The sequence below is a fragment of the Manduca sexta genome, chromosome 28 (genome assembly GCF_014839805.1).
Source record: "Manduca sexta isolate Smith_Timp_Sample1 chromosome 28, JHU_Msex_v1.0, whole genome shotgun sequence".
Classification (NCBI taxonomy): Eukaryota; Metazoa; Arthropoda; class Insecta; order Lepidoptera; family Sphingidae; genus Manduca; species Manduca sexta.
Window position 1 is genome coordinate 796,329 of NC_051142.1, and position 25,443 is coordinate 821,771.

At 35.2% G+C, this 25,443-nt stretch overlaps 2 protein-coding genes across 4 annotated transcripts in view; both read left to right on the forward strand.

Annotated features, from left to right (window-relative positions):
• Positions 1-15,585, forward strand: part of LOC115449365 (serine/arginine repetitive matrix protein 1) — a 101,180-nt gene extending 85,595 nt beyond the window's left edge. For 2 of the 3 annotated variants that reach the window (XM_037444269.1, XM_037444270.1), the window contains exons 4-11: positions 3,158-3,255; positions 6,411-6,624; positions 7,748-7,899; positions 8,822-9,024; positions 9,294-9,404; positions 11,723-11,901; positions 12,110-12,236; positions 12,566-15,585. In XM_037444269.1, the coding sequence (XP_037300166.1) occupies positions 3,158-3,255; positions 6,411-6,624; positions 7,748-7,899; positions 8,822-9,024; positions 9,294-9,404; positions 11,723-11,901; positions 12,110-12,236; positions 12,566-13,782 (2,301 nt within the window). In that variant the 3' untranslated portion in view covers positions 13,783-15,585. The remainder of the gene's footprint in view (positions 1-3,157; positions 3,256-6,410; positions 6,625-7,747; positions 7,900-8,821; positions 9,025-9,293; positions 9,405-11,722; positions 11,902-12,109; positions 12,237-12,565) is intronic. The other variant, XM_037444272.1, reaches the window with a different exon arrangement.
• A 1,188-nt stretch (positions 15,586-16,773) lies between these two features.
• LOC115449364 (retinol dehydrogenase 12) lies at positions 16,774-23,701 on the forward strand. Its single transcript, XM_037444671.1, has 5 exons — positions 16,774-17,220; positions 18,619-18,854; positions 19,783-20,022; positions 21,144-21,216; positions 22,844-23,701. The coding sequence occupies exons 1-5, from the start codon at positions 16,927-16,929 to the stop codon at positions 23,012-23,014; spliced, it is 1,014 nt and encodes a 337-aa protein (XP_037300568.1). The 5' UTR covers positions 16,774-16,926; the 3' UTR covers positions 23,015-23,701.
• The last annotated feature ends 1,742 nt before the right edge of the window (positions 23,702-25,443 follow it).

Consider the following 25,443-nt stretch of genomic DNA (forward strand, 5'->3'; position numbering starts at 1 on the left):
AATCTATAATAGAAATACAATTTATGTTCTAAGCGACATCTTTCGACACGTTAGTTCCGCCACTTATCACAATTACAAAACAAACGCCGTGGGAAAAATGTCTATTGTGTACAAAAATGTCGGTTATCAACTTGGCGGTTATAATTTATCTTTACGAACTATAAACCTAAATAGGCTGTTCGTAATCCAGGGTTACACGAGGTCGAACATGGCACGCAACGCCACACCCACTTTTAACGCAAACCAGTTATTCGCCTTGACAGTATTATAAATAAAACATAAAATTCTAAGTTACCACAAAGAGCTATAGATCTTGCATCGACCTTCGTCAATGAAATTGTCAAAGTTCCAACATGTTTATCGTACACGCGAGTATTTCTTTATAGAAATGGAAATATATTTTTCGAACGTATTCTCGGCAATATTTGAATCCCCTATTTTTTTCGGCTTCATTTCATAACTTACTCATTCTTAGCAGTCGTCTAAAGCTGAAGTTTATATTATAAAGAATTTTAAACAGGAGCGCGATTCTGTATATAATATCTTTACATAATACCGTCTAGCGCCGTCGGATATCGACGTAACACAAAGGATGAAGACAATTGGCCCGGCTAATACTAGAATGTGCAGCGTATGTGAAAATCGTTACAATCGATGTAGGACGTACCTTAGCAGCATCCGAAGCAAACAAGAAATGTGTCATCGTGATACAATTATTGTTAAAGGCACTAGAATCTAATAGTAAGGGTGTGTGAAAGCCGCATGCGCTGTGTCCAAGGACACGCGGCGCGCCTCAGTCGGGCGGGAGGTAGCGCCGCGGCCGCCTGTCCCCACGGACTCCTGCAGCCGTCGCGGAGTGCCGCAGTGGCTGACTCGTGAGACCGATCCGCTCGCCGCATGCCAGACCCAGCATCATCGACGGCTCCCGCCCGCAGAGCGACCCTAAGCTCGGAAGCCCCGCGGTCGCTCCGATTCAGTCTCGTAATTGGATTTTGTCGTTCAATAAGCAACGTTATTCTGATTTGATTGGCGAACGCTTTCCGCTTCGATATTGCAGCTTGCTTCTTTCACTTCCTTCTGGAGGCTCCGGCCTTCGGGAGCTTTGTGTGTAGTCGCTTTATTTGTTTTCAAATTTTACATCGAGTTATCTTGACTTACGTAACCTGGTATTACGGAGGCACGGTGCATCAAGATAATTCTATCAGTAGGTGAATTAGAGTTCGCCGGACGCTGTATGTGAATGTGCTGAATAGTTGTGGAGATGACTTGCTGGGAAAGCGTAGGACTGCTGGGTCCGTGCGCACTTCTAACTTCATCCGATATCAGGGTGAGTTCTATACTCCATGGAATCAAACCCCGCTCCTTTTCTTTCGAGTCCGGCTCTGTTTCCAATTTAAAGCTCCGCGATACTTTCATACCGTTAAAAGATTGTGAGCAAAAGCTCAACTGACCCTTGAAATTATTTTAGCTGTCATTTTTCCAAATCATTGAACCATCATTTGGACCGAATATCGGATGACAATTTTAAACTTTTTAAACCGATGATCGCAGTTTACGTAATGAGAATTCATGCTTAATTAATCATCAATGTTTTTCACAAATGGTAAACCATTTATTTACTTGTTGATCATTACGTTAATGACGTGTCATATTTTGAAAATAACATGTTATGTGAGGAAAACATTTGAGCCAAATATTTATTCCCTAATGAGTGTTAATGTTAAATCTTATAAAATGTTTCATCTCAGTTGTATTTTTCTCATTCAAGTGCAAAGACCTTTCACTAAAATGGTGTCGGTAGTGCTTTTGACAACTGAAGAGGTGCTTCAAAGAAATGGATTTTGGTATCGATTGGACACAGTGTGGGTGACGGAGGAAATGGAACCTTTTGAAGAAATCAAACCCGAACACTTATATGTGAAACCGCTCACGCGTGACATTTATTATGCAATATATCCCGAGATACCGAGAAGTGAATCAGAAGATGAGAGTTCGTTAAGTATACATGGCTTTAAGAGCAAACATCGTGAATGGAAATCTAAAATACAGGTGAAAAAATTCGTGTCACAAAGAAAATATGTGTCATCATCTGAAATCACTTTCAGACTTTCAAACACCAATGGCTCCATCAATAATGTTTCAAGAAGAGTCACGTCGCTTGTGGAAATGAACAGGAATACGACTGATACTAGCAAGAAGTTGGAGACAACTAATAATGACGACAGAATTCGCGCTTTTTTCAATCGCCTGTTAGAAAGTGCACCTCCGCCGCCAATCGAAAACTTGGAAAATGTTCCTCCAGAACAGTCAATTGTGACACCGCAACGAGACAGCGATTTTGATGACATCGATGTTCCAGATTATTCAGACTTTGAAAAGGATAAGTTAGTGCAAACGAAGCTTGAACTTGGCACTATAGCAACTACTTCGACGTTAAAAAAATCGCAACGCAAAGTTAGTTTCAACTTAAGCAATATTAAAAGTGAGTGTAGTGATTTGTGGAACGATTCTATATATGGACTATCGGAAAATAATGATAATTGTTTAGGAGTCTACCCTGAAATAGAGGAGATGAACCCTGGTAATGCTTCGGGTGAAGAATCTTGCGCATCTTGGTCTGAGATAGTGCATGCATGTGGCATTAATGACAGTATAGTGCAAAGCAACGAGTCTATACGATCAACAGAAGAGATAATTGCCCAATCCCACGATGAAGTGCAATCAATACGATCTCTTCAAGATGAAGACGGTGATGACGAAGCTATCTACGCTAGATTCGCGATATATAAAATATATCAAAGTCTCAAATTTGACGGCAAAATGATGGATTCGTCATCGCTAAAAGACTTGAGATTTGACAATGTTGAAGAAAACAAGGCGATTAAAGCAGACAGAACATTCTATGAATCAACATACAGTTTAGTTCCGAAAACTTATCATGATAGTCAAGAATCGGTAATTGCTGACTAACAAATCTAATTTCGTTAAAATTATACATTCGAATAAATTATGCAAAACAATCACGACTATTATTTCAATCCATTTATAGAAGCCATGTTAGTGGGAAATTGCTTTTCTAGGTAATAAATTTTCCATTACCATTTACAATGTGATTTGGGCATACTTATATTGAACAAATTTTATTTTTTTGTTACAGCCTCCAGAGAACGAACTGCAGAAGAATTCGGATCGCGTTTTATCGGAACACGAGTTGCGGGTGCAAAGGTCCTTGCAGAAGCTCAATGTGCCGGAATGGTGAGTGATTACAATAATTATTTTTTCCGTACATAACACATTACTAATAACGTTTCCTCGAACATTTAATTCGTTTAGTCACCTAAACAAATCTAATTGTGAGTAGTGCAAATCATTATTATCTGACAATAGCAGTACATTAAACTTCTGGTTTTGTTTATTGAATTGATGGAAAATATTAATTGCGCCCTAAACATCTTGACCACTGCGTTTGTTTCTCATTGATTATAGAACATGTTTTTAACACCTATGGTTTTTGAAATTCCATCTTGTGTTCATGTGACTATATAACACTTATCTAGCCAATAGTTATCTTTCCATATATATATATAGAGCATATTTCACCTTGCAGTTCCAAAATCGAACAGACTGGTCGCTGTTACTTACGCAACCAAATAACTTTCTAAGTAATGTTATACTAAATTAATAATAAACCTATTCGCTTCACTTCACGCCTTAACGTGTCAAGGTTGCAGTGACAGGCAATTGATACAGGAGTACGTGAGGCTACGCTCTACATTGTTTATTGGATCAGATTTAGAAGAAAAACTTCTTGAGATAACTTCATGTTTCCATTCAGCTATATTAAAAATAGAATTTGAAACTATTTTAATTAGTATGATTGAAATTAAATGTAAACAATTTACTCTATCATATTATGCCGAAATATCGCAAGATATTATTATAAATGACATTAAAATACCTTATAACCAAACTACGCTACCTAGGTCCTTCATTACCGAATTAAATAGCTATCCCTATAATTATAAACTCGAATTAATATTTAATATCACTAACAAACACATTGAACAGTGCCTTACTAGAGCAATTTCCTGAACGCCTAATCTTGAGCAGTTTGATAAGTCTTATTAACCCAGTAATATGCTAATGCGTACTTCATCTTCATAACAGTGTCCCACGATAATTAATGCCCGGCCTTTATTTCAATTAACAGAGTCCTAATTGCAGTCGTTCGTACTAACGCGGAATAAGCATCTTATTAATGCAAGAAACAATTCTGACAACTAGAAAGATGACCTTCAATAGAGATTGTGGCAATTGTGGTTGAAAATAATAAAATTGTGTTCGATATAATTTAGGTTATACAATTTTTTTTAACTAACGGCACCTGTGACTGATTTGATTGGTGACGATGGTTAAAAATCGCAGCTTGTTACATGTAGGAAGGTAATTAGAAATTAATAGAAGGCATTGCAGGCGGAATGTGAATACCTTTCTTCTCAGCTTACACTTTAGAAATATATAGTGTGATTCTGCTTATTATTTTCTTAATTTATATTAAGACTACGTAAAATAATAATAACTATGTTATATATCAAACAATTATCAGGCATATAATATTTTTTCTAAATAATTTTGATCCTAAAAAGCACGCAATGAATATCGGATTAACGGCAAATTAATATTCAAAAACAATTCAAAGGCAATCTCACGTTAGAGTTCATTTTAAGTACTGAAACACTAAAGAAAACTTTCATGTCACTTGGAAAATGCTTTGCAGAGCTCTGTGTGATTTTAGCCGCCGCAGCAACAGGTTTCAGTGGCGACTGTGTCTGAGAACTAAACACATGTCAGAAACTCAGGCGTGTCACAAAGGTCACATTGGAAAACTTTTGATAAAATCTTAGTTTGCGTACAAAGTAGTACAGAATACGTTTTGGGCGTATTGACGATCGGAAAAACTGCCACGGCAATGACATTATACATCAAGTAATAAGATACGCTGTAAAATAGCAGCCGAATTTATTAGTGGAGTTTTGTCTCTATCAATAAACTAGCTTATACTTACAAAATGGCATTAACACTGTAAAATAAATCATAAAAAATATAAAATAAATTTTCAAACATTACGTCAATGAATTGTTTTTGAATATAAGTAGTTTTATCTCTCCCCGTCCTTCATCTACTATAATCCATTCGGAGATTATTCTAATTTGGTATCCATTCGGAGATTATTCTACGTAGACAACCATTATACGTCTAACTGAAGTAATGGATTCGTGCATCACGCAAAAACACTTTATAATTTTATGGTATTTTCCCGGTTCTAACATGTTTTATAGTTTTTACAATAAGTTAGCCCGAAACGCTACAATGTCTAACAAAAATCTCAGTTCTTCAATGAAACACTATACTAAGTGAACGTCCATTAATAACTGTGTGCTAATTTATCCTTGAGCCAGATCCCGTTCTGTCCATATGGTCTATACAATAAATACATTTTAGTAGAAACTCTAACTTATCCAAATTCGTATACACGTTTTCCGGCATATACAATATTCATATATACAAACAGAACTGAATTTGTTCTAAACGGTACATATGAATTCAAAGATAAAAAATCCAGTCTACATCTAACCTCAATAAAATTACAGGATAGGAAATAACCCGTTCTCTTAATAGTTTATAACTGTGTCTTGCTATTTTAAGACTTATATAATAGCGTAAAAGCGATTTCCGTTATTCATACGACATTGACATTGACCTTTGCTGGCTAGATAGTTCTATTACAATAATTACTTAAAGTACTGACCAGTTATTGACTATCTTATCATACAAGGGCATCTGATATAGCTCCAATCAACTAATAATAAGAAAAGGTACTTATAAACGGAATGATATAACTATTTATAACATACTGATTGTAGTTAACGTAGTTGCACATAGTTGCATATTGCATATAGTTTTTGTTGATTAAAATATTGAATACATAAGTTAAATCATTTCTTTACTTTTCAACGTTCAGATTCACTATAAATTTTGTCGGTCCTATTCCCTTCAATTAAAATATATAATTAAATGTAATACACTTCGCACACAATGTGTACAGACAAACTTAATGCCATGGGCATTCTCTCCCCATCAACCTTACGATGTTGAAGTGATAAACAGAGGCGAATCTATAATAGAAAATAAATAATAAAAGTAACGATGAAACAAATGTATGTAATAATTATAAAACGTAATAAATATATATTTATAAACAAGTACATAAATACACTAATAAGCTGCAAGGAGAATCTGCTATTTCAGACAACAATAATTGTCTAACTCTGTCATATTAAAATGCCGGTCGTATGTAGGACGGCTTGATTTCGAATGATAAATGACACTAACCTCGTTCCTGCCTGCAGGTACAAAAACGCACCAGCCCCGCGGGAGGGTTTCCTGCTTCGGAAGCGATTGTCTGACGCGTCCGCGTCGGCGGCGCGCTGGAGTGGCCTCAACTCCAAAACCACTTCCCTGGGCAGCCTCGGCGGCGCCAATGCGCAGCCGCCACCACCACAACTCTCACCACACACTACCAGCTTCGGAAGGTGGTCTACCAGTCGGCTTAATTCTAATCAGGTAAGAGATTTCGTAGTAATTACAGTATTAAATTTAACTTCTGAAAATGCAATCAGCTTTCAGAATCGTTTAAAAATCGATCGACAAATTTTGAAAGTAACGGAAATGTCTTAAAGCATGGAATTTCTCAAAGCAAAAGTGTTTGACTCGAATGTTCGCGTTAAAATCCGCAAAATAGGTTTTATTTCAAAGGCAAACAAATCAACTAAGTACCAATAAAACTAAGGTCGCCAATAATTACATCGATTAATTTAAATTTAGTTTGTTAATTATTTTTAAATCCAGAATATATTAATACATTATAAAACCAATCTAATATCAGCAAAGACTGAATATCCGAAACATCACGTATTTCATAAATCATTCCAATCGCAGCCCTAATATCAATTACGGAAGGTTCAACAGCCGCGAAGCTATTCCTTCTGTTACTAAGTCACCTCTTTACTTAATGCTCCTTCAGAACGATTACTGGCACTTACACGGCTTCCTCTCAGGCTTTTTGTATTCGTTCGTTCCCCTTTGAGTGAGGAACCAACTATAAGTATCTGCAAATACTGTTCGGTTAATCTTATACGATATTTATGGGTATTTCCGAAATACACGTGTTTATACTTGAAAATATTGAAACGTAGGAGACAATCGGGAAGATTTGTAGACTTTTATATTCTTAGCGACTTCCTTAATTGTTGTTACAAATATTATATACTTACACAAGAGACTCGCTTCGACCACTCGCCTTCCTGGATATTCATAAAACTTTACCAAACTAAAGTACCCTTAGGCTTGTACGGATAATGTGATTTATGCTAAACCATCGATTAGGTTACAAATACAAATTAATGCATTTTCTTAAATCTATGGTGTACAATGGGAGGCTTTATCGCTACAAACGATCTCTTCCAGGCTACCTTTCAGTTACAACTAAGTGAAAGTGTTATACTAATTGTAATAATAATAATAATAATATCAGCCCTGTATTATATACTTGCCCACTGCTGAGCACGGGCCTCCTCTACTACTGAGAGAGATTAGGCCTTAATCCACCACGCTGGCCTAGTGCGGGTTGGTAATAATAATACTATACTAATTACATTTTAACTAATTGTGTTTAACGTTCCGGCAGACTTCCCCGTGCTCGTCGACCCGCAGCAGCATTCGCGGCACGAGCCCCTTGTGTTCGCCCTCAGCTAGATCTTCATTCAGCGCCCGCCAGCCCTACCTTGGATGGAGGAGTCAGGAGCGACTAAACTCTACGCCTAGAACACCGCATGAGAGGTACCATTTTGATTACTTGCGTATGCTGTGTACGCAGTGGAGGCCTTAAAGAGTCGTGAACAGCTCATGGTCCCCACCTTGTATGGCGCGCAAAGAAAAAAGCATTGCTTTGCACAATTACGCTCTGCTCTATGTTATTGTTAAAGCGGGGGAAGGGAAGTGGAGGAGGAACATATGTCTCGACTTTACCTATAATTCATACTTTTCTCATTCTCTATATCAACTTGCCCCGACCCTGGGCCATTGGGTGGCGTCACTGTAGCCTGTAACCTGAAGAATAATATCTACTGCTCAATAAACCGTCGGAGCTATACCTTTATGCATTTGTCTTTACTATGCATACATTAAGTTCTTTAATTTGCATACCAAGTAAATTATCGCCTTGGCCACATAATGTTGACATTACCTCCAATTAATCCCTGTGCGTTAGTTAGTTAATGACATCATATTTGTCTGATGAAGTCATGAGTCAGCTACTCGCAGTAAACTTATTATTAGTGTCATAGTTTTTACTCTTCCTTGCTTTTGTTACAATACTTATAAGGATTGTAAATAAAAAAATATATATCAGGTCTTCTTTTAACACGGGCAAATCCATTTACGGATTTCTTCTCGACTCACCGGTCTACAGGGTAGGTACTTCTGAGTTAAACTCCGTTGGTTAGAGGGTTAATTACAATTATTATCATGTGGAAAATGCGGCAGCATAGTGGATTTCAGAATATCGTACAAATTCTTTTTCGTTGTACAATTACAAAACCTGCGCTTGCCCAACTCTGATATGGAATTGACGTAAAAAAATTTAATGTCCAATGTTATTGATACAGAATGATATGGGATTGACGTAAAATATTTTCATTTTACACAAACGTTTTGTCCTACTTTTAGCGAAGACACTACCTAACCCAAGTTTATTTTCTAGACTAGCATCATCCCTGCTCCAACACTCAACAACGCAGTCCGCTTCGTCAAAGGCATCGGAGGAAATCCAAACGTCGATCAAGGAAGTGACGTCAGCTATCGTGCACTACGTGTCGGGACTCGAACCCGCTAACGGCGACATCGATCGGCAACCATCGCCGCGATCAAGTCAGAAACTATATTGGCTCGAAAGTTCTTTTGTTGGTGAGTACATTTAAAGCGATTATTTCACATAAAGATGACCATACATACTACTTAGTAGAACCTATTGTTCGCTTATAATCAGTTAATGGTATTATTATAATCACATAGGTATAAAGCTGAAACAGTGTCGTAAAAGATCTCTATCCTATTTAAAATAAACCATTGAAATATATCCCTTTATTTTCCCTATTTTGATCGCTCTGCATCAACAGAACTACATAAAAATCAGTAGAAGATCGATAAATACATGATCATCATCGCATTTCCAGGTACTAAACCCCTGGAGTCACCGCAGACCCCCCTGGTAGTATCGGAATCGTTACCTCCCCCCCACCCCCGGCCGCCATCGTCGCTGCGGCTCGACCATCGCGCGGCGCCCGGTGAGCGAGCGTGACCACTCCACGCCACGCACTGCAGGTTTCGATGCACCGACTAGCACATTCCCGATAATACCACCAAAATAGTATATTTTCAATTAAGCGGGCAACATTCAAAAATTTACGGCTCTGGGTACATATATTTAGTCAGTCGTAAGGCAACTAAAAAAACGTTGCATGAAAATCTTATATTTCAGATTAGTGTTGCTCGTTACAAATTATCTTCTAGATAATGAGGTTATGCATTTATAGTAGTCTAAATCTAAACCTGCAGTGTATCTTGTTAATTTTATGTTATGTTTAATACTCTGTGCGTTATTTTTGTGCTGTTTTGTGTATTTAGTTTCTTATTTGTGAAATTAAATCGTTTAGTTGGTACCGAATGATTTAATTTTACGAAAAGAAAATATATTATATGTGTAATAGAGCTTTATAGACTGTGTGTAAGACTCAGGACCATTATGATTATCAATACGTATTATTATTATTTTTGTGAAATATATTATGCACTATTTTTGGACTCCCAGATTCAGTTCATTTTGTAAAATGTTTTTAATTTTGCATTGTGGAAACAAAGCACTGGCTTGTAGACGCTTACAGTTTTAATTTATGTGTTATTCACGATCACAGCTTTGTTTTTTATTTGGCGGACTTTTTATTAAATCAGGGTAAAATTTATGTATTATTAGAATGAAAAATGCAAGTTTTCTCATCCGCCAACATGGAGAGACATAATCTTTAGATAAATGTTGTTAAATAAAATTGAGAATTATATGCAAAGAATTAACGCATTTCTTCTAAGAGGTTTAACATTGTTAAGAAATAATTATATAAACTCGACATATCACTGATTCATTGGTAATTTTGGTACCTAAAACGATTTCATTATGACAATGGAATAGTCAATAGTTAAGTTTAATTGTTTTAGAATTATTGCCATATTGAAAACATTGCAAAAATCTGTCATTTATACCAGTTATATCAAATAGTTGATAATTACATACAATGTACAGATTAAATTATTTTGTTTTGTGTGTTTATTTTAATGTAATAACTTAGCAGTTAGTTTAAAGCTAGCAAGATGCATAACTAGTTTTTTTTTGTAAATACATTATGTTGCTATATTTTATTTTAGGTGCTAATAAACTTTTTCTGTCTTCAAATTCCGTATCACAACCGAAGCTTTAATACAGGTCACAAACACATTTATATGGAGAAAATGCCTACTTTACATCATAAGTTATGTTTTTACAAGTGGCAACAGTTATCAGAACCATAAACAAAATGCGGTGGTGAGTGATATTTAAGTCTGAAGTTTAAATTACAAATTCCTTCTACTTAAATCACCTCGTAATTTATGTTGGGGCTTTGGTTAGTCCCTAAGTAAATTATACAGGTTCTGATTAGGTTAGAAAAAGTGAAATCTGCGTTCCAAATTCGCACCGCCTCGAAAAACCGCCGAATACGTCACGAATCATCGTCGACTTAATGTCTAGGAATATAATATATAATTGTCTATGATGTTATGCCTTCGTGTAGAAAGATCATAATGGAACACATTTCTTCTCCATAGCTCTCTTGAACAGTACCTAAAAGAAAATGTAATTTCTATTAGTTTAGACAATAATATATGTTTGTTAATAGAATCTCGGTACCTTCATGTAATTAAGGATTGGAAGACTAAAATTATAAATTGTCTTCTTATTAAAACATTTCAATCATTGTACTTTTAGTTACGTTTTAATTATAATGATTATTGAATATATTCATTTTTATTTTATGTGTTTTGTTTCATTTTTATTTCTGTGTTGTCTACGCTTTTAAAGAGTATAATTTCGAGCACATTCGCACAAGTGACGTTTCGTTTCGCATTACGTTTCCACAAAGAAGCACTGAATCGCACAAATATTTCCAAAATCAACCAAATGAGTAAACATGCTTTCATATCAAACTAACTAAGGTGAGTAACGTTAATATTTTAAAAGCACATTCATTATTGACTATAGGTCAAATTAGAGCGTACTATCTAAGCAATAGAGTGCGATACGCAGTACGGTCAAATAGAAAGGTGAGTAAGAAAATAGGAAACGGTTTTTCATAGGTTCAGCGACTTATAAACTGTGGATTTAAAAATCTATAACACCACTAGCAGTCTTGATATGGGTACTCGGAGATTTAAGCTGCTGTATTTGAATTAAAGAAATGCTTCTATCTTATATATTTAGATAGACAAGTTACCGTCAACATTGAATACACTGAAATCCTTCGTCAATAATAACCTACCCTTTTATCCATTCTAAAAACCTTTTACCTACTTCCAGACTGGCAGGATTCCCAACGCTCCTTGAATATCGGTATCGCCCGGCCTTCGCCAGGCTCGACCACTTTGGAAGATGTACTGGACTCGCTCCTCGGCTTGCCGTCGCAGCCGGCGAGGATACCCACTCCTCAGCCGAGTCCTAGGAAGTCGACAAGCCCTTATTATTTGATGGGCGGCAAGGTACTAAACGAATATGAATAAATGTAGATTTTTCGATCTTTTGCTTAGTCTATAAATTCGGAAAAATCCGATTAATGAGTGAGGTATATTTACCGCCCATTTATAAAAATATCATTAAGAGTCCAAATGAATGATGACGATTGTGGTATTGTTCGTTAAGTTGAGCTGGGTCCAATCCGTAACTGAGTTCCTCGTTCCTGACTCCCAGAGTCCTCGGTACGAACAGTTGGCCAGCAGCGGCCACAGCAGCGCGTCTCCAGCCTCACGCTTTATAAGCACTCCGAGCGAAGAGCCGAGCTCATTTACCGACCCGAGTCCCGAACACGACCGACCAGGTAGGAACGATATGTAAGTCCGAGCCGTTCCAATTTTATATTTTATTTATCTCACTTGCACTTCTTAGACTAATACATACACTATCCGCACCCAAATATCTTCACAGCATAATACCGACTTTCCACGCCTGCCAGTAAGTACCACGCCCTTAAAGCGAACCAAAGCCAAGTAGATGGTATCTTCAGCATGATCTTTCATAACATTTGATTTTAGTTTATTTTGTTTTATTTCATGCTAATGGTTCTGAGTCGTCCTGCTACTCGTCTGGTGCTTAATCTGAAGTTACATAATCGACCTTATCCTATGTAAATCAAAAATTCCCTTTCAGGCAAGGATTCAGTTGATAATCCTGTCGCAATGCAAGAGTCGAGACGGCCGCGTTCGGCGCAGGGCGACCACTCTCGACGCAGAAGCGAACCTTTCGCCCAACAGAGCGCCTCGCTCGACCGCCGCACCAGCCTCGACGCCGTAGTCTTGCGCCCATCTGAACCTCATTTAACCCACCACGATTCCAAAACTTCCCTCGCTTCTCTTCAAACAGATAACAGCACAGACGATGCCTTCGTCAAGTGCAAGTATCCAAAATGCTCTTCGCGAGCTCCCCTTGCAGATGCTAAAAGGCATTACAAAACTTGTCACAACTGTACGACTACGTATTGTTCAAAAGAATGTAGGAGGGCTCATTGGGAGAAACACAGAAAAGTTTGCTTACACACCAGAGCGAGTACACTGTGCCGACAGATAATAGCAGCGGCCAAAGAGGATGCCGATTCTTTGCATCAAATTAGCACCATAGCTCACAGGGGCTACTTAGCTCAAGGAAGGGGTGTCGTTAAGGTATTTTTCACGAGTCCGGAGGCGGCAGAGAAGTTCACAACCCACGGCTTTCAATATCTCACCGAGCCGGAGTACTTAAAGTGGACTTCGTTGCAACCAAACGAAATGGGAGTGGAACTGTACACGGAAGTAGTAAAACTATGCAAAAGCTACAATCCAGAGACGAGAGTCATATTGTACGTGGCTGTGTGCGTAATCAGTGAAGTGCCTACCAAGGGTGCTGTGAAGTGGGAACGGCAGATGGTGTCGAGATGCGCCAAACTACGCCTCAGCAAGACCGTCACCGCCGCGATACAAGAACAAAACAGGAGACGGCACAGAAGGGACAGTAAGAGCACACCGGAAGATCGAGAAACATTGATATTGACATCAAAGATGTGTAACGCGGGCGAAAAGAATGCCGCAACAGCACACAAGTTTAGGGAAATATGCTTTCAAAATATATGCAACGAGCTGGAAAGTCGAGGAGTTAATCTGAAGAAGCATTTTCCCGAAGTGTACTCGAGATTGGCGGCTTACGTTGATGGCACGAGCGACAGATTTATACCCATGACGATATACCCAAAAGACGTCACAAGCGGTAAATCGTTCATGTGTGTCATCATGCCGGACAGCGAAGTAGAGAGTGGGACCCCGGTAGATGGTAAAGTCACAACTGTAGACGTTGGCGTAGACCGCTCGCGACACCAGCTGTCCACTCCCATGTGAGAGTATTGTTATGTAGCTAACAAGACTGTCTGTAATTGGTGTATTTATTCAATATATCGATGGTGTGACAATGTGTTACTTCCCTACGCCATTCAAAGTTTACTAAATTTCTTGAAGGTGAATCTCGTGTGTGAACAATTTATATGTTTTGTTAGCTAGTTAAATCTATTTGATATATTGTTTGCTACGTGAAAATGTAATTTTAATTTTGTATACTGAGGCTCATTATTCACGTCTAGTGTGCTTAATTTATTTATATAGACTTAAGCGACCTTAACGCTGATGCCAGAATCCCTGCTATTATCCAATGACATCTATTAAATCTTTCTCGATATATATAATCATCATAGTGCGCAACAAAGTCTGTAATAAATCAAAATACAATTTTTCGATACGAGAAAAGATTAAATAATGTTCAAAAAATATTTTGAAATAGAAATGTTAGATTTGAATTTAAAAAATAAAAGAGGCATTCATTGTTTTTGTCTATTTATGTTAGGAAGTAATTAATTTAATCAAAGAATAATAATACTATGTTGTGAAATGTATTGTACCAAGTTATACATTCTATTATAGCATTTTTAGATAGCTTGTTAATGCGAATCGACAATAGTTTAAAATGTTTATCGCTAAGCCAAAAATGGCACAGAGTATTTACGAGTTAAAGAGAAAATGCTTTTCTTATTAAATATATAATTTTTAATAAAAGAAAGCTTGGAAATATGCATGAAAAATTAGAGTTTTTAATTTCATAAATCTAGTATTTTGTCTTTAGATAGATCAATGAAATGATACAATATCGAGAATATAATCATACAATCAATGTACAAACGACTTCACTTGAAATGAAGCAGATATGAAAAATCTTAAAAGACACTGCTTTTATAAACTTTATGGATAAGTTAATATATATTTCATATATATAAATCAAGAACTGTTTAAAGAGTATTTTAAGCATTTATTTCAAGTGGAGAGTTGGAGACCTTGCATCGAAATTCGAATGAAATATACTAATAACAAATAGTATTTCTTTATTTCTACGGCTGTAGGTACGTGAATATGAGGACGTGTGTCAAACTAACTAAAATACATTCCATTTAATTATAAAACGGCACAAATATAAAATAAGAATTTTTATAATCAATGATGGTGCCAATAAATTTATGAGATATCGTGCTTCATCATCGTTTGTATTCTACGTCGTAAATAATTCATGGTGTTACAATGTGCATGCATGTAATAAAGTTCTACGAGATCCGCTTTACCGAGTATTTTTTTTAATAATTGTTATTATCTATATGTACTTTGTAATTATGTCTAGATATTGTCATCAAATATTTAAAATGTAAAATATGTTGATTAAACATTAAATTGTAGGTAAAATTATGTAAATGGTTAAAATAATTTTAATCTCCATTTCCATCGCTGTATTTTACAAGAATTTAAATATTAGCATAAATGACTCATGACCCATATAAAAAGGAATACAGTTATAAAAATTAAATTGACTACATTTGTAAATTGAATTGCCTCAAAAGCTTTGTAATTTGATACAAAAAATGAAAACAAATTATTCGTAAACATATTTAAAAGTCTCATTAACGTTTTTTCTAATAATCTTTAATAAAGCGTTATAATTTAGATGTTTTTGGACTAATCTATACCTATTCGTAAAACCTAAATTCAATACCTACCTATATTTATTATAGTGTTGCCATATCAATTGTTTTTATTATTCTGTACTCCAGATTTTTTATCTAGTTGTTCCTTATGTACCATTTCAAATAAATGGCCCAGCTACAAGATTATCGTTTAAATTGAACCTTATCCCATTTTTTTTATTAGGTAAAGACGCTGGTGACTTTTGCATATAAAAGAAAATCCATTGTTTTGCCTCCACAGTGTGGCACCCCTTGGTAACAGGATTTTCTTGACATAAACGCTCATCTAGCGGCGTAGCTAAGTAACCGAGGGCCCAGGTGCAAAAAATAGGCCTCCCGGCCCACCATGTGTAATACGACCTGATGCGGTGGCAAACCAGAACGAAGAGGGCCGGGGGCAACTAAAATGACTCCAATTTTAACTTTTTGGTGATAGGATGCTTTGTTCTGTATTCGATTTTCAATTCAAGCCGCTAATTGGCTCGCACATTACAAGTTGGAATTGATATCGTAAGTTCGGGAAAGTCGGTCCGCAGATTGGAACTTGCTTGTACTGCCAATCGATAATAAACCGTGAGTTTTAAACATGACGTAAGTACAAAAAGTATAATATACATTTTGTTAAAAAAAGTACCTGTGGAATTTTCTCTACCTACTTAGTAGAAATTTCACGGTAGGTAGTACCGCAACCGTACCTATGGATATTACTCTGTATCAATTTATCACGTCATCATAATAAGCAGGCATCGCTACCTACTTTGTACCTCAAAATAAAATGCTCGTTTACAAAGCTTGTACAATGTAACAAAAGTGAATATTATCAGTGTATCATAATTATTTACAATTTAACATTCATGCTGAAAATCATAAAATAATAAAGGTACATGAATAACATGAATGAGAGACATAATCGATATCTTATCGAATACCTACATAATTTGTAATCAGATTGCAAAATAATAATTATTTGTTTACCGTTGTATTATATGTATTTGATATCGTTAATTTTTGTAATGATATTGTACTTAATCATTTCAATTTACACATAACTTGCCAAAAAATCGGATGCCTGTGTTTTCCTTATGAATTTTTACTTGATAGCTGATTCTGAACTTGCAAATCCTACCCAGGATACTTTTTTTTAGAGTCCTAGTACACCATTAATGAAATGAATGAATATATTATATTTAGCAATAATATATTTAAGATATTGTTAAAATATAATTACAAAATATTGATTATTGATATAATCGAATAATTCCATTAAAAAACTATAGCCACATCACTAGAAAATACGACCGATTGGGATTGGTGAATAGACTATTTGTTTATTTCCGAACGTACCGACCGAACTTTGGCCTGGCGGCTGCCCCAATGACACTCGTATGACATCAGCTGACGAAACGCGGGTATCGTACCAAAACGATTTTGTGCGTAAAATAATACAAAATTATTAAGTGCTTTATTCACTGAAGATATCAAAATGACAATACTCGTTTCGTCAAATGCTGTGTACGCGGCCGTACCCATTTCGGTGTTAGTGGCAATCGGTTTAATTCGCAAATGGAGGTCCAGAAATTGGGCTAAATGTACCAGTAACACTTGTTTGAGAGGTAAAACTTTTCTTATCACCGGCGCTAATAGTGGGATTGGATTGGAGACCGCTAAGGCGCTGGTGAGGAGGAAAGCACGAGTGATATTCGCATGCAGAGACATAGTGAAGGCTAAGGAGGCTATTGCTGATATTCGGAAGGAGCAGCCCAATGGCGGGGAGTTGGTGAGTTTTTTTTATAATTTACAGCATTTTCTTACATTATTACGATAACTCCGATAAGGTACTGGATAGATATGATGCCGGGTGAATTATGCACCCAAATAGAAATACTATAAAATAGGATTAATTTAAATGATTTAAAAACGCTTCGGATTTCGTAAACCAATTGCCTAATTTTAATTATAGAATAAACTGGAATGTTATAATTTTCATCAATTTTATTTATGACCAACTATCAACAGGCGGTAAAAAAAAATTGCCAATATTTAGGAATAGTATTCAATAAACATAATTTCTAAAGACTTGTCACTTTCAAATATTTGGAATATGAAATTAATTTTACATAACCAAATCCAAGGAAGAATCAAGCATCCAAAAATTCCGGTACATTCCACATATATCATTACATAATATGAAACATTCCTACGGGTGGTGCTATATTTAGTTATAATGTAATTCACAATCTATTTCTCCTGATTATCTCATCTGTTTTACATTGTATGACTCGGTATAATGTTATTTTGTTTTTAAAATGTATATGCATTTTTTTATTATGTTTAATTGAGCAATTCATTTTTGTAATATTATTAATATAATAATTGTGAAAGTTTGTGACAATATTTGGATGTGTAGATTTTGGAGGTTCGTTAGAAGTGATTGCAGCAACAGCTAAAAACATTTGAAAGAGAATTGGCACATGGATAGACCATATCCCAAATTAACACATAGGCCACTTTTTATCCCAGTAATTTGGTTCCATGGGAAATAAAAGGATTTTTAATTATTTTATTTTAAACAAATGGCACTGGCATTATATTTGTGGTGCTATGCATCACTGCAGTGATTTAGGGATTTGTGTAGTAAGTGGGAAAGACTGTTCATGCTGGCAAAGCTGCAAGCAACAAATAGTGGAAAATAAATATAGCAGTTATGGTGTATTAATACGTTTTAGATATGTAAAAAAATACTATTTATAAATAAATGGTGGTAGTGAAGGAGGGCTGCTTGTGATGGGTGAGCACTGAAATAGCCCATAAAATAACTAGATGTTAAGTTATAAAATTCCTGATAAAATTTATTACAATGTACCTGGCTAATGACAAAGTAGTTTTTTAACAAAATAAGTATAGTTGTGTATTTTGGAATAAGGATACTTAAAATTTTCATGATAGGTAAAAATTTTAAAAGATATTAATTAATTCATGAGTTTCCATTAAAATTAAACTATTTGTTGAATTTGTCACAGTTTTAATTTTTTAGTTTTCTCCTGACTTTTTGAACACTGGGTTTTCATGGGTTTCTTTTTATTTACCTTTAATTTTTTTTTACTGTAAAAGGCATAGATTCATATGATAGTGAGCCACAGTATAACAAAAATCTAATAAAAATAAAACTTTTCAGATCCCGATGCAACTGGATCTGGCTTCATTCGAATCCATAGAAAACTTTGTGGAGCTTGTCAAAGCTGGCTTCCACAAAATTGACGTTCTTATTAACAATGCTGGTGTGGTGGTGCCCTTAGAACAAGACCAAAAGACCAAAGAAGGGTTTGAAATACACTTTGGAGTTAACCACTTAGGACATTTCTACTTAACTAACTTATTAATGGAACACTTGAAAAGAGCAACACCAAGCAGGTAAGTCCCTTAATAATTCCAAAAAGCAGTTTAAAAGTATGTTTCTTTTAAAGTTAGCAGTTTTGCTGTGGGATGGCTTTTTTCGATGTAAAAGCAGTTAAATCAGATACAGCCTATACTATTAGAATTGGTTCAATAGTATCAGGAATTCTAATTGCAATTTTCAATGTTTTTTACCTCTATATATTATTACAAAATTAGTATATATTTGAAATAGTTATGGTTGATAAATAAAACTAAGAATATCAAGCCTCACCTTCTTTTATTGATAAACATCATTGTCAATTTTTTTTAAAAGTAATGAAAATATATGTTATACCTTTTGCTTAATATGTTATTTTATGGAACATTAAACACTATCATAAATTAATAATAAGTACTTTATAAACATGCATAATAGATACTTTGTAGAATGTATAGATAAGAACTGCATGAAATGTGTAAATGAGCTGCTAATTAAAGGAAAGGTAGTGTTACAAAATTTCACAATTAAGCCCACACTAATTGGGTAAATAAACTGAAGGCATTTAGCATGCCCTTTCCTCTCTATTAACAGTGCAAGCTGTATATAAGCTGTATGCCGTGACCTCATTAACCAGAGTTCCTTGCTGTGATAAAATCTAGTGGTATTCAAAAGACTGTTTCAGTAATCTGTATGGTTTATTACTTTAATGGGTGGTAATCTATCTGTAATACATATTATTATTTAATATGATATTGGTTATTAAACTTTATTATCTGCAATCAAAATAATCTTTACATGTGTTTGAGCAGTCATGCTGATTACTTAAAATGTAGTATTAGCAATTGTTAATAAATGATTTTATCATGTTATTTTTTAAGTACTGATATAAAATGAGTTAACCAAGCTTTCGGTTAAATTACTTGTAAAGGTTGTAGTAAATCAAATCGTTTTTTTTTTTTTCAGAATAGTGATCGTGTCGTCTACATTGCACGAAAAAGGGAAAATCAACTTTGACGATTTAAACTTAAGGGCTCAAATTGAAGAAGCTAAGAGTGGTAAGAAGGCTGGACGCCACAATCCGGGATACAGCAACTCCAAACTGATGAATGTGTACTTCGCAAGGGCGTTGGCTTCGAAGCTGAGAGGATCGGGTATTGACGTGAACACTTGCTGTCCAGGATTTTGCTACACAAATTTGTTCAGGTACATATAAGTAGATTATTATTGTATTGAATAATGGACAATCATTGAATTAATTGCTTTAAGGGACTTTGCTGTCGTTAGTAATCATCAAAACTGTCTCTCAATTATTTTCCGAGGCTGCAAAATATTTACTAATTCTTTTGCCATTTCTAAATCATTAAATATTTTCATTTCATATTTGAACATTAATTAAAAAGAAATCTATTAGTATTATGATCGTACAAAAAAAATATGGAAACATAAAAAACAAAATCATTGTCACCATAAATAACCTTTTTCTATTATTAAGACTGTTGGCACAATAATTAACTTTTCTTCCGTTCGTTCAACCACAATGTATTTATTTGTTTGTATTCCAAGTGTTATCATTTGTTTACATTATCGCGTTGGCATTGTGTTCAATGTCGTGTGACAATTCTATTACTGCGCGGATCGTGATACGAATCACCAATATATTCGTAGCTGTTTTTACATAAAGGGTTGCAATTTGAATTGTTAATTCATTACACAATCGATTTATTGAGGTACATACTGGGTGTTACTCGCGGATCAGCGCGTTATACCAGGCATTCCGTAATAAAACCTGCACTTAAAGAAAGAAGAAGACTTTTCCGGGATACAAATACACACACACTCAGACCTTTTATCCCCGAAAAGCAAGGCGCACCCACTTACCGCTGTGTGTATTCATCCCATAATGTGTGTGATGTATTGATAATAAAGATCAGTACAGCCTAACGGTAACGCAACACTTCCGAGCCGTTAGCGGCGCAGGGCGGAAGTCTCCGGTGTACTGTGCTGTACTTACTGTTTACTTTATTGTTTTATTTCACTACCCAAGTACACATAAAATGGAGGATTGTGATTTATAAGTGGTGGGCCTATCGTTATATCGGGCGCAAATTCCAGACTGGAATATGTGCACGATATAGCGATAGGCTCGCCCTCTATCATATCACATCATGGGACGGAACAAACTTGGCGAAAAGTGGGTGTTCCGGTTGCGTCTCTGCATACCCGTTTGGGGATATATGCGTGATGTGTTTGTGACATATCTACTCATTATTTATAGTTCACAGAATGACTTTTATTTAATTCATATTTCCAATTATTTTTTTCAGACACTCAATAAGATGGTACCACTACATCCTGATGGCTCCGATATTCCTTATGTTCATGAGGTCTGCGAAACAAGTAAGTGGTGTTTAATACCTGCAATTATTTAACAATCATAAATACCTAAGATTATTGCGATGACGTCAAGACATATTGATAAGATTGTAATTTTATTGTTTGATATTTATTATGGCTTGGTAAAACGAATATACTCGTCAACTGCTCGGGATTAGAATTAATATGACGGATAGGGGTATTACGTTATGGGGCGAAATAAAGCACAGAAAATGTGGAAAACTAGCTAATCGCGCCTCTTTTCATACTTCCATGTGGTTTGTCGTGAGTTTATCTTTTATTTATTATACTGGATTCTGCAGTCACAAGAATCACATTGTCTTAATTTTAAAAAATCGAAAATGATGTACATGATGTCGGTATTGGCGTCGGTGGCGTAGTTGTATTGCGTAGAGAGTACGAGACCGGTTTGAGCTCCTGGGTTCGAATCCCAGATCGGGCATAGTATTGGGTTTACCTACACAATGTCAGCCCGGAGTTAAGAATTTGTTCCGATATGGCGATGGCTTCGCCCCCTACCACATCATGACACGCAACACAGCCGAAATGTGAATGCTCTGTTTGCACCTCTGCCTAGCCCTCGGGGGATAAAGGCGTGATGCGTGTGTGAAGAACGAGTATATCTACATGAATTACAATATCCACACCAGTATATAATATGCTCAATAATAAAATATTCACATGTCAACAAATTAGCACCTGCTAAACAATTTAGACAAACTTATGCAACTGTATTTATTCGTTTAAATGACGTAAGCAATTTGCTCGACTGGTAAATGCCATCACTTCTCATACACAATAACGTTATCACAAGGAAATTGAAGTTTTAACCCCGCCATGACTCTATATTTTATTTATTTACTTTTTTTATTTTATTTATTGTGGCAAACTTACAGCTAATACAGATTTACGCAATTATAATAGCAACAAAGGGCCAATTAAAAGTTTTCACTTACAGATTTTATTGGTTAACCGGAGACATAGGTACCGGTGTCTCGTAATGTAATACCTTAGATGCCTAGCTTTCATTTTCTACATTATTTTGTGACGAAAAAATATGCAAAGAACATGCTTTTGTAAAGCAACATCATATTGGGTTTAAAAATGAGGTAGCAATCTATATTGAAAATGTCATTATTCTAGAATGTTCTAGGTGCTATAATTATACGGTATAATTACAAATTGGAATATTCGCGACTTTATTGAAGTATATTTGTAAAAAAAGCAAGTAATTTAATTAAAAGCATTACTTACATTGTTTCAAGTCACAATGAATAAAAAATATAAAATAAGGTAATGGAAAATGTTACAACAGAAGTAAATAATTTACAATTATTATTTGGCCTGGCCGAAGTTAAAAATCCGATTTTATGACCATTAATTGGTTAAACTTGCAATGTATGTAAAATTTTACAATTAAAATGTGATTAATATGTATGAAACAGGTACATATCAACACACAGATGAACCGAGACAATTATTCAAAGTTCAATAACCATAAAAATTTTACAAAAAATATTTTAACAATTATGTATAATAATCCAGTATTATCCCCATTCACCCCTTCATCCCTATTGACCCCGTCTTGATCACACTACATAATACATACCATTTTCTTGTTATTTTCCAGGGGTCCGAAACAATAGTGTTCTGCGCAACAGACTACACGATGGAGGGGAAATCAGGAAAATTCTACCGCGACTGCGCAGAGTATCAGTCATCGTATCCCTTCGATAAGGCTGAGGAGACTAAACTGTGGGAAGTGAGCGAAGAACTCATTAAGGCAAGAAAGCCACTATGAGTCCCTGACCTTGAGTTAGGCAGCATGGGCGTATCTAGATGGCCCAGAGTTGAATTCCAACTTTCGTTCCATTGGGCAAATTGCGATTTTTATAATCCTAATAATTACATAAAAGTGCGTAGACAGGAAGCATAATAATTCAATACAAGTACATAAAAGTGTGTAGGTATATGCAGGAAGCAAAATCACACCAGATACGCCCATGTTAGTCGGCATCTCGAATATTATTTTATGCCTGTTGTTAACGTTAGTCCAAAATTAGATCAAATGGAATATTATTTTGTATAGTGTGCGTGGGGTAGGTTTGTTGTCACAATAATTCCAAATGTATAGTAATAGTTCGATGGCTCCTAAGTAAACTATCTTATCTGAAAAAATAGCGATATTCTCTTTTTAAAATTTCGTTATCTAGGTACCTATTATTTACTGCCAAACCTATTAAAAAAGTCAGTAATTGATTTTTAATTAATTTTCTTATTTGTTTATTAAACATAGATTTAAATGGGTTTAGTAGTAAACAGTACCGGAATAACTAAATTGTTATTTTTTCAGATACAATAGTTTACTTAGGAGCCATCGAGTTACTCAATCTTAACCGCCATATGTATTTTGACGGACCGGGGCAATTTTAGTAGTATAGTACCCAGACATGTAGTTTTTATATTATTTATTAAATTTTTAAATGGGTGTTATTGTTTTATTTATGCCAATGATATGATAGTCCGAGAATAATACCATCCAAAAAATAATAAAGATTTGAAGGATAAAGGTAAAAATAATGTAATACAGTGCATAATCAAACTTTTATTTGTCTAACAAGCAAAAAACTTAACAATTAAGTTTCGTACTATAACCGATTGTAGGACAAATGTGCACTAGCAAAATATCTCAAAACACAGGGAGCTACACGGATCTTGTACACTCACCAGCAAAATAAACATTACGAACAAAATTATTGCGCGTAACACTTGTATCCGAGACAGTACTATGTTAATTTAAAGTAGACAAACGAGTACCATGTCTAAGAATAACCGAAATTGTCTTCACCGATTCCATTATCAAACGTCTAACTGCCGATTTCAATAAATCTCTATCGCTTGTTCGATCTATCGCGAAAATAGACCAATTTGTCTGTTACTGCGTCGTAAGGGGCGAATGGGTTTTATTAAAAAAAAAAGTCAGTGAAAACAAATTAAAGCACGAACGGAACAACATAGCCTTGAAATTACGACCAAGCTCCTTAAATAAACATAAAAAATAATTATATGCTTACAAATTACTTACTTTAATTGGTCTATCCTCGGTATCGGATTGAAGAATAAGATTAGAATCGTTTAATAAAAACAGTCGTAAATATTGCTGCGCGTAACCTCGGAGCTTGATCCGTGGAAGTACACCTACAGTTGTAATATGTGAAAATAAAACTGATGTTTGTGATAGCATAGCCCAGTGGACTCCATTAAAGCGAATTATTAACTAAGCTATAATTTGGATAAATAAATATTAGTTCCATGACATCTAACGAAGTGTTTTACATTAATTGTTTATGTACTTAATGACGATTAACTCAATCAGGTTATCAAACACAAAGGTAGCTAAATGAAATGGTATTTTATAGCACGCTAGTATAAATTTAAACCAACAAGACATTTATTATTAAATACTAGGTTACGCGCGACTTTGCCCGCTTAAGGCCTTTCCCGCTACATATGACCCTAAAACAATGTACGACGCCAGCGCCATCTACTTAAAAAGACATTATATCTCAAGAATCAAATTACTAGCACAAAAGTATCGGATATGTTAATCAAGAACATGGTTTACCGTGTGCTAAATTTCATCCAAATCCATTAATTCGTTTCTGAGTTTATTTCTAATATCCAAAAAAAATCATAATGTTTTGCCTTAAAAATATGTTAGAAGTAAGATTTATTCCGATAGTGCACCATTTGGTCAAAATGTACATTTGTACATTACTTAGGTATTCAGCATTCATATTTTCGAGGAATTGTTGCACATTAGCACGATTGTAAATAAATGCGAAAAAAACCTAACATGGTAACCTCACAAGCCAGGCACTTAGTGATAAGTTATTTTTAAATACATTTAAATATATTACAAATTAACACGCATTCACACGATATGAATAATTTTAAATATTTTCAGTTTATCGTTCTTTTAGCCAACGTCTATGAATATTTGTATATAATATACATAATAAGGGCATTACATTAATTATACGTTTCACTGACGTAAGTTACCAAAATAACTAATGTTTTCGAGACTCAACCATCTTCGTAAGGAAAACTTACAAATTAATTTTCGCATTAACCACGACATCTTTTAGCTAACATCTCTACCAACACGTAAGGCAAACATATTTAGAAATATATCATGTTTTATAAGAAGCTGTTCAAAATTATATAACT

Excerpts from the sequence above, each read along its gene's own strand:
- LOC115449364 (XM_037444671.1), top strand. The coding sequence starts at position 16,927 with ATGACAATACTCGTTTCGTCAAATGCTGTGTACGCGGCCGTACCCATT. Across the intron at positions 18,855-19,782 it reads AAAAGAGCAACACCAAGCAG|AATAGTGATCGTGTCGTCTA; the intron begins GTAAGTCCCTTA and ends TTTTTTTTTCAG. Across the intron at positions 20,023-21,143 it reads TGCTACACAAATTTGTTCAG|ACACTCAATAAGATGGTACC; the intron begins GTACATATAAGT and ends TATTTTTTTCAG.